Source organism: Salvia miltiorrhiza, chromosome 2, assembly GCF_028751815.1.
Source record: "Salvia miltiorrhiza cultivar Shanhuang (shh) chromosome 2, IMPLAD_Smil_shh, whole genome shotgun sequence".
NCBI classification, from domain to species: Eukaryota; Viridiplantae; Streptophyta; class Magnoliopsida; order Lamiales; family Lamiaceae; genus Salvia; species Salvia miltiorrhiza.
The window spans coordinates 34,027,828-34,043,691 of NC_080388.1; the positions used below are offsets into that span (position 1 = coordinate 34,027,828).

Consider the following 15,864-nt stretch of genomic DNA (forward strand, 5'->3'; position numbering starts at 1 on the left):
TTAATTTTTAAGGTTAAAATGTGGTCATTGCTTAGATATCATATCAAGTACAATGTACAACTCCCAAAGGAGTCCCTTCTTGATGATGATATGGTCTAGTTAAGGTGCCAACTATTGATTTCTTTTGTCAAAAGGTTAAGTTGACATGGATAGAAATTAAATGACTAGGTAAATAGTCTGGTTGAGGAGTTCGTGTGTAAACGTCCACCCCACGTGGCTTGCACATGGAATTCTTTGAGCCGTTGGAGGTTTCATTAATATTGTTTTATCAAAAGGTTACAATATTATTATTACGAATTATGTGCTTTATGTTCGTTACTTTCAGATATGTCTATGTCTCCTGTTTCTTTATTCTTGCACAAAGTCTTTTAACCGGTCCACCTATAAAAAAAAAAAAAAGGAAACGCAGTTTTGGATTTTCATCTTTATCACAAACTAACACAATTTTTGTGTTGCTTACTACTCGACGTTCTATTTGTTCGAACAATGAGACAACTGATGGGAAAAAGGAACTGCATAAAAGGTGGCATGTGACGAATAATGTGGCTATATGCTTTATTATGAGTATAATGTCACAAACCTTGTAGCTCCAACATCAGGGCATGGACGATGCTATTAGCATCATGCTGAATCTCAAGAAAGTGTTCGGAGAGTCGAACTGAGCTGCTCATTTAAATTTGATGAGAGTAATCTTGTTATTTTTATGAGTGAGCACAACTCAGTGTACGAGCATGTCATGCAATTTTTGACGAACTTGACTTGCTCAGTGGAAGTATCGACGGTGAGGCAAAAGTCGATATTATCCTGAACTTTCTTCCCAAGTCTTTTAATTAAGAACTTCCGCCTCAACGCTGTTGTGAGCAAGAAAGAATATACTCTTTTGAGTTGTTGAATGCTCTAGTTACAGCTAAGGAAGTTGTGGGAAAAAGATGTGCAAACACTTGTTATTGCCAAAGGATGGCCATCTTCTCCGTCAAAGGACGGGAAGAAGAAGGATCCAAGGGGCAAGAAAGACAAGGGAAATAGTGGGAGTAGTGGTGTGATAAGATTGAGTATTGGAGATTTCTTATTTCAATACTCAAGGCAAAGGGTTAAGGTACTTCACTTGCTATAGTAACTGAGACATGTCAGCTCGTTTTCTACTCAATTGTGAGTAGTGGATAACGAGAGAAACTGATAATGATTGTTACACCTTGCATGGCTTTTTGTAAGCTGACAAGGAAGCTGCAAAGTGATGAGATGATTGTCTTCCTAGGCAACGTGACTAGAGTCGCAGTTATTGCAATTGGAGACTTGTCTTTAAGTTCTAAAGACATAGTTTAGTTTTTGAGAGTTCCTTATCATGTTCCAAAATTTTGAATAGATGGATCTTAGGTCATTTTTGATAGTGGTGTTTCTATCATAAGAAATGACAAAGTTGTCTATTCTGGTATTTTGAACATCTCTCTTCATACTATAACTTGTCTACAAAATACCTTTATATTGCATTTACATCATCGAACAAAAGAAAGAGAAAAGTTAAGGCTAATCTCTCATGAGGATCTTACACATATATTGATACCCTAGAAATAGGTCACATCTATCTTAATAGGATCCAAAGGCTCGTGTCTAAATAAGTACATTGGATTCAATCCAGGTTGTACTATTTCGAACCTGCGAATCCTGTATAGAGGAAAAGATGGAGACCAGGTCATTCATGACAAAGGGGATAAAGGGCCAATAATGTGTTAGGAATGATCTTTTCTGATTCATTGTCAGTGTTTGGGATTCCAACCCAGTTTACTACACCATGTAATCCCTATATAAAATGGTGTGGTGGAGAGAAGAAATAGGTCACTATTAAAAAAATATATGTTCGATGATGAGTTATGTATCTTTGCAATTAGTCCTAAAGAATCAGAAGGTGGTTATTAGCAATGACACACGATTCTTAGAAGTGGACTATGAGAGTAATCACTAATCCAAGTCAGATAGTGTACTTCAAGAAATTGAAGACATTAGACAGGCGATTCCATCACCCAAGCCAAGTGTGCAAGAGTTTTGTACCACAAGACACTGCACGCACTGTTGACACACATGTGCCACCACAGATCCATTGTAGTGGGAGGGTTGTGGGACAACCCGATCGATTTATGTTCTTGGGAGAATCTTTGGATTCAGTCCCTAGTAGTGAATATAAGAGAATCGACCCAGATATCTACTTGGAATTAGTGGAAGACGAGAATGTAGATTTCTGGCACGCCTCAATGGAGCAATCCATTAAGAATATGGTTGTATACTAAGAAAATCTTGCTACCAGAATGCCGTAAAGCCATAGGTTGCAAGTGAGTATACAAGAGAATGATAAGTCCGAATGAGCAAGGTCGTAGCTTTTAAAGCTAGACTGGTGGCGAAAGGTTATGCCCAGTGTGAAAGTATAGGTTATGATGATATTTTCGCCAGTGCCATGCTCAGAACATTCGGATCATTTTACCCATAGCAGCTCACTTAAACCATCGAGGTTACGTGAGGGAGGGAGAGAAACATCTCGTGTCAATCGCTCTCGTGTCATCGGTGATGTGGTTTATCTTGCATTTTATGTAAACAATATCCTCCTAATTGGCGACAATATGGAGCTATTGTTAAGACATAAAGTAATGGTTATCCGAACAGTCTCATATGAAAGACTAAGGAGGTACAGTATACATCCTTGTGATCAAGGTTATAAGGGATCACTAGAAAAAGATGTTGGGCTTATCTCGAGTGTCTTACATTGATACTGAGAATACTCGTTGTAGTATGAATACCGCCAAGAAAGGATTGCTACCTTTTAGATATGGCGTTCCTTTATCTAAAGACTATGTCTTAAGATACCTGTTGAGGTTGAGGAAATGAAGGCAGTATTCTACGTTTCCGCAGTAGATAGCTTCATGTATGGTTTGCTATGTACGAGATCTTATATTTGCTATTCAGTTAGCATGGTTGTAAGATATCTGTATAGTCCTAGTTAAGGACACTGAACTGTGGTAAATTATATTTTCAAGTCTCTGACTAGAGAATAAGGATAGTTTACCAGTTATACAGTTTAGTTCCTTTTTGGATTATACGATTTCGGATTTCCAGGCTGACCGGAACAAAGAATAATTACCTCGAGCTATGTGTTTTTTCTTGGGAGGTAAAACCTTTTGGTTTGACCACTACCTCCAGGATCTAAGGGTAATTCCTAGTTTGCGTGGGAGCATCACCTTCGTGATACCTCAAGTGCAGTTGCGAACTCTAAGGAATCCAAGAACCACAAGGGGTTAAACACATGGAGAGTAAGTACCAAGTTATACGATTATTCGTAAATCGAGGTTTCTGTGCTCAAAGAATAAATTCTCACATATTGGAGAAACCTACTGATCTTTCACAAAAGGCTTATCGCAAATGGTCATTGAAAGATGGGAATGCGATTGATGCCAGATTGATGCCACCCACTTAGGAAACTTTAAGTATAAGTGGGAGAAGTGTTAGGTGATTGGTAAATAGACGCATTGTATACTAAAAGTTTGCTTTAGTATAAGTGGGAGATTGTTGGATTTGTATACTGAAAGCAAGAACGTTTTATGCTTGTATACAATGTTTCCTAAGTTCACTATCTAATCTCCTATCTGATTGTGTTCATGATTGCATATGTATGTTCTTTATCTCTATATAAGAAGATTATATGGTGTGTTGTAGATCACAGAAGACCATATAATTGGAATAACCTTAAGAGATATAATATGATCACAGCCGAAATAACTCTAGGACAAGTTATTGGTTTAGGCTGCAGTATAGATGGAAGTAGTTTGTCTTGGCTACTTGTCTATACTGGTACGTCATTACGTATTGATAGGACCAACAGTTGAGATGTATTCTTCTATCTGACTTAAGTGAAGAATCAAGATCTCGGTGACTCATAAATCTTAATACTAATAAGTATTCAGATATATATGTTAATTCGTATATCACTTTGACTTACTATGAGCGAGAGTTAAATACTAACTCGAGTACTCTGTATCTTGGGTGATAGCGGTTAATATATGATATTTGATTATCTGTATTAGTACCCGTATCCGGTATAGGATAATGACATCCCCTTAAGGAACTCAATAAGGTTTATTACGCTAAACCCTGCAGGTTGATTAAGTTCAGGCGTAATAATAAAGTTTGAGTGGTACTGCTTAAGGAATTATTAAGAGATTAATTAATTTAAGCTGTCAGAGCTCTAATTAATTAATGGATGTCGGATATTTTAAATACGGAGATTTAATAAGTCTAAATACAAGCCCCGACTCATCACCGGCAATAAAGGGGTAAGTCAGTATCGGTTCTCTAGTGGAATGAACTGATATTTATAAATTAATTATGGTCTGGGCTGACCATAGATAAATTAATTTATTTGAGGCCCATCTTTATTCCTTGTATCTGGTCCCTGGGCTGGCCCAATGTCTCCTAGCCCAAGTAGGGCAGATTTTCGGCCCTCACACTAAAACTGGCGCCCCCTCTCAGTTTCTGTATTATTAAATACAGCTGTCAGCTCTCAGGAAAACAGACTGATAAAAATTAGGGTTTTGAGAGCAGAGAGAGGCGCAGGAAAGCGTGAGGTGATTTCTGTCTTGGGAATTTCCATAGCTCGTTGTCCATCCAACGTTGGGAATTGAGCGGGATACAGTCGAGAAGATCAGAGCTGGAGTCAGATTTTCGCAGGAAACCATGTTCTGGCAGTCTCCGTAAAACGGCCATAACTTCCTCCACAGAACTCCGATTCAGACGAATCAGGCGGCCACGGAAAGCTCTTTCGAAGACGAAGAAGTCGTATTTCTGCACAAAATACGATTGGAGGTCGTTTGAGGGGTAAAACGGAGCGTTGAAGTTGGATGACCTGTTCAGCGACAGATTGACGAATTCTTCTGAATTCTTCAGGTATTTCTGAACTCCAACGTGCAGCTGTTAAATTCATAGGAGCATGTTAGGTTTTAATCGTTGTATGGTAAATTAATAATAACCAAGAAACGATCATCGGGCAAACGGAACGTTAATTCAATTTAATATTCCTTCATTATTGTCAAGCCTTTCAACAGTAGTAAGATACGAGGGTTTTCCTTTAAAGACTCGTATTTACCAAACATAATATCATTTCTTTCATCAATAACCCGCGCAGGTATTTTATATCATTAATCACCATATCAGTAACTCGTGCCGAGAGGGAGGCCTCCCTCTACGGACACTATGATCGGCCAACCCGCTAGATGACTCACGATCACAAGGTGTACACTAATTCCGAAGGGATTTGCGGTCCCATCCAGAATCCGAATTCGATTAACATCAGATAGGCAATTAATAATAAAACATAAAGCATTTAGGCATTGACAATATCATTTAAATTCATAAGCATAAAGTCTTAGCAATTCTAATATATATGGTTTTAATTTATACGTAGAAAGCCCACCTGAATAGCAGACTCACGGTTTAGCTCTAACTCTGGTGCTTGACCTTTAATTCGAGAAAATAAAATAAGATTCTAATTCTCGAAAAATCTCAATAAATGAGGATGCGTGAAATGATTATGCATGACTCATATTCCTTTAATTAAATTATGAGATGCTAATCCTATTTAAGGAATTAAAGCTCGTCTTATGAGGTCGGATTATTAATCTTATCTCGTCAAAACCTTAAACTCAAAACATTATCACATAATTATCATTTAGGTTCGAAACTATTTATTCGAACATCAACATGCGCATTAATCATAACTCGTTCTATTTATGTCATCAAGTCAAATATTCCGTCATTTAAAAACAAATCCTATAATATTACATAGATAAATTATATCATCATAGATCATGCTTTCTTATTTTTAAAATCATTTAATCATTTTCAAATAATCCATATTAATAAGTCATTTGAAAAGAATTAATTTAAATGAGAGTTTAACTCAAAATATTTCATTTTATAATCCATTTATAAATACTTGAAATAAAGAACTCCATTTAAATAATTAATTTAAAGGTCAATATATAATTAAATTAATCAAGCTCAATTTAAATTAATAATTAAGAGCTCAAATAATTTAAATAGATATAAGCCCAAATTAATTAGATAAATTAAGTCTATCATGTTTTTCTTTGAATAAGGCCCAAACAATTTAATTAAAATAGGCCCAAATCCTTTAAATTCTAGAGCCCAACAAATGAGGCCCAAGATAATAAAATCATGAAGCCCAATAAGTGAGCCCATCATCACCCTTAAAATAATTAGTAAATTTTAATATTAATCTCTAATTAATCAATAATTGAATTAATTAAAATTAATCCATAATTAGAATAATCAAGTCCAATAGGTCACTTAATAAATCTAGCACTAGTTCTCAATTGGGCTTAAAAAAAAATTAGGAGAAAGCACTGTTGTAAGTTTAAATAATTAAAAAAAAACTCGACATAAGGCCGCCTAATAAATAAATTAAGTAGAAGTGGGCTTGAATAATTTATATGGAAGGCCCAATTAAAATAATTTATTAGCTTAAGTAATTAAATAAATCTTGACCCCACGAATATATAATTGATTGGTTTGGGCTCAAATAAATAAATCAAACGAGGCCCAGCTAATATAATACAATAGTCCAATTAATTAGAATGAGTAAGGCCCAATCCGTTAATAATCCTTAGCCCAATAGAAGATAATAAGGACCCAATTAATCAATGCAGGTGGGCTTTTTAATTTATTAACACCTAGCCCATCTCAAATAAATAAGCAAGGCCCGATTAAAATAAAAACAAGCCCAAAAAAATCGGCCCAAACCCGGCCCAATTAAATAATAAAAAGTGACCCAACACCTCAATTCTTCTCCATCTCCTTTCTCCCTCAACCTTTCGCCATTCTCTCTCTACCGACATTCACTCTTCTCTCTCTCACAATATCGGTTCTCTCCCTCAAAATCAAGAAGGAACGCTGCTCACATCTCTCTCTCTCTCTCTCGCTCGATTTTCTCCTCCGGCAGAGCAATCGGCAGCCGCTGCTGCAACTGGATTCCGGCGAAGCCCAACATCGCCGCCACCGCTTGGGTCGACGGGAGCCGCTGGAGCTGCTGCTGCTTCGCCGGGAGTCGAGCTGTCGCCGCCTGGAGCTGCTGTTGCTCGCCCGGAGTCGCCGCTGGCTGGCCTGCGATCGACGGCCAGCAGCTCGCTGGAGGAGCGCCGCCGTCAGCCGCTGCCGTTGGCAGCAAGAATCCGGCAGCCGCCTCTCCTGGTGCCGCCGTCGCCATGGACAGCAGGGCTCCGACAATCCACCATCCTTTCTCTCTCATTTTATCACTCACGATAGGTTCGTAAATTTGAATAATTTTCAGAAAACTCAACTGTAAAGACTTGATTTTGAAATGAAAACTTGGTTTTCTGTATTCCTAGTGAGATACAAATTCTAATTCTGATTTCTTGTGAAAGCTTTGATGCGTATACAAATTCTGTAAACTGTAAACAAAATCATATGTGATCTCATTCATGTTGAATTTCTGGATAATGCTATGTATGAAAAGGAAGAAAGTTGCGTGTAATACCTTCACCGAATCTTGTCAAAAGAAAACTCTGCGTTTAAGAATTTGCTTGTTTTAGAGCTGAAGTGTTTGGATGAATTTATAGATGGGTCTCTGCGACAATGAAATCTATGAATGTGGAATTTTTGTGAGTGAAAATCGGTTGCGCCTGAACAAATAAGATTTGCTGCGGCTGTATCTGTATCTTTGAAAAAAATGAGATTTGCTGTTGAAAACTGAGATTTGCTTTGTTGAAATCTTGAGATTTTGCTTGCAGCAATTTTGTTGACTACGTAAGAGTGAAATAAAAACTAAGCACGGGTGAGAATAGAGTGGCTGAGGGAGCATGGCGTGCTAGATTTAATACACGGAATAATATCTAAATTAATATCGTAGATTTAATTCTTCACAAGCCGGAATAAATTCACGACTCAAGAAATAAAAAAAATAGAAAATTAATTCTATTGTGATTAATAATTAACATGACTTTACTAAGTCAGTTATGAATCTGAAATAAATAATTATTGGCTTACTCAATAATTCTCATCGTGGTTTTACTCCCGCGAAGCTAACTGGCTTAGAAATAAAATAATAACCATGCTTCAATTAGAAAATAATTCAGTGTCATAAGCTGAATTTAAATCATAAATAATTACTGGGCTTGATTTACTGAAAGATGAGATAATAATTATCGTATTACTGGATTTAAATATAATAAAAGAGCGGGTTGTTACAGTGAAGGACCTTCTACAATAGAGACACCCTTGGAGATGTTCTAAGCCCTAGGATAAAAATGTTCTAGGCACATATAGACATATGAACTAAAATAAAAATATGAATAAAGTAAATGAACATTCAACAAATAAACCGTAAGGAAATCTGTGAATCTTCAGTTCTTGCTCTTGATGTCTGATGTGTGTGATTTAGTTGTCTAGATTCGAGTTATTTATCGTGTGATTTTATTTGATATTACCCAAGTTGTTGTTATTTTGGGGCAGGAATTGCGTGGATGGAGAATGAAGATGGCAGATGTCGGGAGATGATGAAAGTCGAGAATTTTGGATCAAGTTGAATGCTTTTGGAAGAGAATTAGAGATTGGGCTTGAAGTTAATTATTTTATATTTAATTAAAACCTAATACTCTTGTTTTGATTATTATTTTGGGCTTATTTTTTTGGCGTTGGCCGATTGGCCCATGTGTAGCTAGGTATCGGCACTTTAGGGAAATAATTCCCTTAGTTTAAATTTCCTCCCAGCCGCAAACTTTGGGGATAGATAGATAGGTGTTTAGTTTAGTTTTTTTAAGTACAGACGCATACATTAGGATTCATTAGTTTGATTAGTTGATTAGTTTAGTTTTTTTTACTTTTTACATATTTCAAAAGTTTTGCTTTGGAGAGTTGGTGGTGTTGACTTTTGAAACCCTCTACTTGGCAGAATTGGTTTTTCTTCTTCAACTAATAGATTAGTTTGCTTTTTAATTTAGTTTATTTCGTTATTTACATGTTTATGTTTATGTTTATTTATTTGATTATTTCTAGTTTAATTATGAGTAGCTAAATCTTTAATTCAGCGAGAATAATGAAGTATTGATTTAATAATCTGTGAGACCTAATTGTTCATATAAGTGATTCCTGTTGATTTTGATTTGTTCCTTGTGTTTAAAGATAATTCTGATTTTATTTAAGTCTGGCCAACTTAGGTTTAATTGGATTACAGTCAATTAGCACCTCCAATCCGTAATTATTGGAATAGGGCTGATTAGTGATAAAGCTACCATGTTCGTAGTAGGAATAAATTGGTGGATTAATTATTACTAGCGTATCTAGGATAATTGGTCTAAACTGAGTTCCTTCATCTTAATGCTATTAGAATATTAAATCTAAGACTGGCGTATCCAGCTAGGTTATATTTTAATAAGGGAAATAGACAAGACTAGCGTATCTAGCTGTCTATCGACACAGTAAGTAGGAATTGGGGTATGTCAGTGCGTATCACGGTATCCTATAACTGGTTGGTTGATAGGGATTAATTAATCTTTGCGTCGATGAACAGAGTATTAAATTGATATGGATTTATTCGAGCCGAGTTACCCTTTTATTGATTTGTTTCAAGAGTTATTTTATTTGATTTTATTTATTTTCTTAGTTGATTAATATTTTCTCCAAATTAAGGCGTGGTGGCATCACCAAAATCTAGATCTTTAGGAATTTGATTGCAATTACCCGTTCTCTGTGGGATCGACCCTGCTTATTGCTATACTAGTTCTTGCAGGAATTATTTTGGTGGAAAACGACGTCCACCAATGTCTTCTCAGTCTGTCTCTACAGCTCTCAGGAAAAATAGAATATGATAAAAGGTAAAGTCTAAAGTCTTTTCTTGAAACTTTTAAGGGGTATTTATAGGTCAGGATATCAGATACTAAAGAAATAAAGTGAAAATCAACTTTGGGCTTGAAATCCATCAAAATTTGTCCAAAATATAGCAGACACACGGTCCCGGGCATCAGAGAGACGCGGTCGCGCATCCAAAACAGAAGAATTCGGCGAACCACGCGTCCATGGCGCGCTGTCGTGCGTCTGGGCCGCGTGCATTTTCCAGTTTTGTACAATAATTTTATTTCGGTACGTTCTCCCTCGTTCGATGTCCGATTTTCGATCCGTTTGTGCTCATGAACTCGTATCGAGATGAACTTCAACTTCCATGCACATCATTTTGCCAAAATAAGCTTCAATATTTCTGAAAAATCGCTCAAACAATAAGGAAGTAACAAGTTCTTGAAATAAATCATCAAACACACAAAATCCTCACAACTAAGCATCAAATATGACACACCAAGAGGCAAAAATGCATTTTTATCATGTCACGTCAACCCTAGCCCATAATCATGCGGTCTCAAGCTAAAATCATGACACTTCCTACCCCTATAAATAGGGGTCAACACAAAATCATAATTCAAGAGCTCAAGAATTGGAAAAGAATTCTCTACAGCAAACTTTTCTCAAATATTCAAGGTGTCCTATCGAAGTTCAAGGCATTCTTCGTGGAAGCAGCCTAAAGCTCAAGTCAAGCCCAACGTATTCTTCGTGGAAGCAAGGCATTCTTCGTGGAAGCAGCCCAAAGCTCAAATCAAGCACAACGTTCGATTCGAAAATAATAAGGCATAGGTCCTCTGCATCAACGTTTCAAAACTCAAACCTCAAGTCAAACCCAACGTTGATTCAGGGAATTTAAAAATCTATGGATTTCACACAGATTCTTCGTGTATTTTAGAATTCTAAATAGGAATTTGCACAGATTTTGGACGGATTTTAACAAGAATTTGACGTGATTTTTACGAATTTGAAACCAAAATCCCAGCATTTATTGGCTTTAAGCGAGCACTGGACCCAGCACCCAGCGATCGCTGGGTGCCAGCGACCTATATAAATCTCTCGGGCGCTGGAACTCAGCCCTAATTTCTCATTCCTCCACCGCGCGCCGCAAGCAGCTCTTCTTTCCCAAATTCTTTTATTCCCATCTTCCTCCACCGCACGAAGCCAGATCCCCACCGCCTCTACCGCCGTCGCTCACCTCCAACGACCGCTGGCAACATGGTTCGAACCAAAAATGCCAACATCAGGGCAGACGAAGATTTTGAGTAGGAGGAGGAAGATCTCACGGAAAGGTACATGTGTCCGTTTCAATTGATTTCTGAATGGGAGGGCATAGTATTTTTGAAATTCAACGAATCAGAGATTACTAGTCCTCATTATTTGGATTGGGATTTGATTAGGGATCTTCAAATTAAGGGTAGAGTAATTAGATATTTGAAGCATTTGGGGATGGATAATTATGCTAAGAATATTAATTTTTCTGGATATGATCCTCTGTGTTATGAATTCTTGACTACCATGTCTGTGAGTGGTGATAAGAAGAAGATTAGAGTTATGATGAATGGGAGGGATTATCATGTTAGTTTGGCAAGATGAAAGTTGTATTTGGATTTTCCACTAGTGGGGTAAATGAGAGACTTAGTTCATAGTTAGGACTGAATTGACGGGGTTTGATGATTGTAATTCTTCTGGTATGCCGAATGGATACATTAGAGATCCGGCATTGGCCATTATGCACAAATTTATTGCATATAATGTGTCTGGAAAGGAGCAAGCAAACAAAGTGAATGCAACTGAAGTGTATCTGTTGTCTTGTGCTTTAAATAGCACAAAAGTTTGTATTTCAAACTTTATTTGGACGGCTATGACTCAGATGCAGAAACGGTCTTTTGCCCATGCTTCTTTTTGTCCCATTGTCACTGGTTTGGCACATGCATTCGGAGTTCTAACTGACACAACGGGCAATCAGGATGGTTATGAGGAACTCGCCCCTTATTTCATTGATTTTAGTGAGCTAAAAGGAGCTCAGTTGATTTCTGATCGATACACTATAGTTCCTCTTGCAAAAAGACATTGTGTTAGTACGTTCATACACCCCGAGATTGCAGCGGGCCGTCGTCCTCCCACTTTACTGATTCTGGACCAGCACAACCGCTGGTGGCAATAAAGAAGAGAACGAAGATGAAGATCAAGATAAAGAGGAAGGGGGGAATGAAGATCAACAAGCTGGTGGTTCAATGTCGAGAGATTACCATAGGCAATTTCAGAATGATTTGGCCTCATTCCGTACTCACATTGACTCTTCTCTTGGAGCATTCCAAAATCATTTCGACTCTTCTATTGGATCATTGAGTCAAGAGATGAATGCTCGATTTGATGCACATGACCAGCAGATGGCCAATTTACAGTGCCAGCGGGAGGCTTGGAGACCTCGGTTAGAACTTGGATGAAAGAGTGCTAACAAATTATTTTTTTGACCAGCAGATGGCACATGCAGTAGTTATATTTCTAATATTTTTTTCTTATGAAAGAGTGCTAACAAATTAATTTTTTTAATTGTTAATATGTAGGAAATCCATATTTAAAAAAGAATAATTCATCAACATCCATGAAAAAAATAATCCAACATCTATATATAAAAAAAAAACAATCCAACGACATCCGGATAACAATCCACCAAAACGCCTCCCTAAACATTATGTGCGTTCTCATCATCTTCATTTCCATCGTCTCCATACATTGGCCTATTTTCCCACATAGCATTAGCAATACTTGTTCTCCATGTATTAGCTTCATTTCTTTGAGACAGTTGGCTTTGAGAAAGATATTCCAAATTGTCAGCATCGTTTTCAAGATCTGGTGCAGCATCCTCTTCTTCATCTTCGACTGGAAATTCATCAGAACGACACTCTTTTCGAAGAAAGTTATGTAATCCAACACAAGCCAATACTAATTCTGCTTGTGTTTGAAATGAGAACGGAAGAGCCGTTTTAAAAATTGTGAAACGTGATTTGAAGATACCAAAAATTCGCTCAATCACGTTTCGTAATGATGCATGACGAAGATTGAATAAATCACTTGCATTTCTGGTCACGACCTTGACCACCAAAATCTTTGAGATGATATCGAACACCACGTAACGGAGCCAAAAACTGACATCGGTTAGGAAATCCACAATCCACTAGAAAATATTTACCTTGAGGCACATGAAGTCCATTTGATCTTGATAATGCATCACTTAAAAGTTTTGAATCATGGGCCGAGCCTTCCCATCCACTAAGCACATAGATGAACTGCAAATCAAAGTTGCAAGCTGCCAAAATATTTTGCGATTGCACACCATGACGGTTACGATAACTGCTTACGTCTCCGCCTGTTACCATTGCCGGGATATGAGTTCCATCTATAGCTCCGATACAATCCTATAATAAAGTGAATATGTTATACAAGAAAGCTAAAATATTTGATATACTACAAGAGAAACAATTTAATATACAACGAAAAACATTAATGAACATAAAATAAAACATTGTTGTATATACAACGAAAAGCATTAATTAATACCAATTTCATATATTTACGATGATTAATTTTTTTCATGAAAATAATAGATTATACTACAATAATTTAAAAGTACCTAAAGAATGTAATATCGAAATGATCCATACCTTAAAGAAAGGATTAAATCTTGTACTTTCTCGAATTTTAGCCGGTATTGTTGTAGTCGGCTTAACCATCATGTCCGGTGCTATAGTGTTCAATGCTTTCAAGATTTTATTGAAGTTTTGACTAGTAGCAAAATGCGAACGACCGAACATTTGCCGAACATTACCATATCGATCGTTGTGTCCTACAATGATCAAGAATGTTGCCACCATTTCTTCAACAGATGTGTATCGTGTATCTGTAACATGAGTTTTCTCTTTAATGATCCGGCATAATTTCATAAAGACATCCGGATACATTCTATACAACTGCCGAAAACTGTTTGGATCTCCGTCGAGCATATTACGTACAAAATGGTAACCTTCCTGAGTCTTTGGTCGTCGCATCAAAGAGTTGTTAATAGTGCGCGGCATCATCATAACATTTCCTAATAAAAGTATTATTGCCTTAGTTGCCATCATCAAGAGCTTAAGTACTTTTTCATAAAGTTAAAGCTCATCTTCTGTTTCAATTTTATCTTCATAATTCATGCTGCCATATAAACAATGTAACAATAATAAAAATAATAATAAAGACATTTTACTAAAATACAAAAATAAAAATATGAATTCATTAATGATCAAAAGAAAGTTTAAAAACCAAACACCAACAAAACAATGTACTTACAAAAAGATGATCAAACCAAAAAAAAAACATAGTTTCCAAAACATGATTGAAATCATCACTATCCTCTAATCCTGTAAGTTATCCAACGTGCTCGTTCCTCAACAGTCATTTTCAAAAATTCATTTTTCTTTGTCTTGGTATCAAGCAAGTCAAATGCTTTGATGCGAACGTCTTCATCCAAATCTGGAATTTCTTTGATAGCATCCCAAGTTGTATAAGATCTTTCTCTTTGTCTTTTCTCTAGCATAGTATCTCGTTTCTCTAAGAGGATATGAACTCCATCAAAAATGTTAGTTATTTTTTTAACTTCTGCCATGAAATCATGATGCGAACTATTTTCAGTATGACCAGAATTTATATCAAACTGGGCTCTACTTCTTTTGGCAGCAGCTCTTTTCTGAGTGGAGATCTCGGGCACTTCAGGGAATACTAAAGGTGATTTGGATCCAGATGATGGTGGATCATCTTGAGCTAGTCCTACAAACGCCTCATTTTCAGCATCATAATTCAATTCTTCTATGTGCGGAGCTCTATTTTCATCAACTCCTAATGTCCTAGCATCAGTAGCACTACCCAATCCAATTGAGTTTTTTCCTACAGCCACACCATTCCCAACAGCAATTCTCAAGTCATAATAATTCGGACAATTCCCATAGCGCAAGATGCATATTTTGTGTGAGCCTAACATAATAAAGAACAAATTTATTAATTAACTATATTATTAAAATAATATTATTTAAAAAAATTATTGCTAACAAGTTTACCTGGCAGTATGCATCCCATACTTCATCTGAAGCCGTGAACTTTTTAGTATTGTTGTCATATCCAAAACCAGAGTTAAACTTCATGAACGTTGAATAAGCTAACCAACGGTTCTTAAACCATTTGATACGGCTTAGGTAATTGTTATAAGTCTTATTACTTCCAAGTCTTTCATTAAGAACAGGAAGTATTCTTTCTTCAACGGTTGTTTTGCTAAAGATACCACTATTATCACGCTATCCCCGATTCGCAGACTCAACCAAGATTTCTAACAACACATCGCTTTGTTCCTTAGTCCATTGTTCATAGGCTGCCCTCTTTTTCATATCTTGTTGTTGAGAATCTCCCATGATAATATTACTAGACACAAAATACATATACGTATATAGTATATAACAATGAATAAAAGAAAAAATAAAGAAAAACAATAAAAATTGGAATCAACTCACATGCAATAGAAAAACTGAATACGGCGCTAACAATTTATAAAGATACAAGATTTATGCAATTGAAAAACTGAATAAGAAAATATTATGAAGATACAAGATTTATGAGAGAATACCTTGCTAATAGTAAATGCAGAACCCTAAACTTGTGTTTTTTTTGGGAGGCGGCTTCAAAATTTGCGTGGTGAAAAAACTGAATAGGCGCTAACTATTTATAAAGAATTAACTGGGCCCAGCGACCGCTAGGACCCAGCGATCGCTGGCTTCTTCCAGCGGCCGCTGGGTGCCAGCGATCGCTGACTTCTTGAGCCACGGCCGCGGTATCCTAGTCGGCGCTGGAATTTGAAGATTTTCGAAATCTCATGATCTGAGGTCGGATTTGTTCATGTGTATTTTTTGAATGAAATCAATAAAAATC

General features: G+C 36.7%; 2 protein-coding genes across 2 annotated transcripts; both read right to left on the minus strand.

Moving 5' to 3' along the window:
• Positions 1–12,595: 12,595 nt before the first annotated feature.
• Positions 12,596–13,643, minus strand: LOC131008341 (uncharacterized). The gene is made up of 3 exons (XM_057935225.1): positions 13,575–13,643; positions 13,103–13,328; positions 12,596–12,780 (listed from the first exon to the last, which is right to left on the minus strand). The coding sequence occupies exons 1-3, from the start codon at positions 13,641–13,643 to the stop codon at positions 12,596–12,598; spliced, it is 480 nt and encodes a 159-aa protein (XP_057791208.1).
• A 653-nt stretch (positions 13,644–14,296) lies between these two features.
• On the minus strand, positions 14,297–15,021 carry LOC131008342 (uncharacterized protein At2g29880-like). Its single transcript, XM_057935226.1, has 2 exons — positions 15,003–15,021; positions 14,297–14,919 (listed from the first exon to the last, which is right to left on the minus strand). Exons 1-2 carry the CDS (start codon positions 15,019–15,021, stop codon positions 14,297–14,299), a joined length of 642 nt encoding a protein of 213 aa, XP_057791209.1.
• Positions 15,022–15,864: the final 843 nt, after the last annotated feature.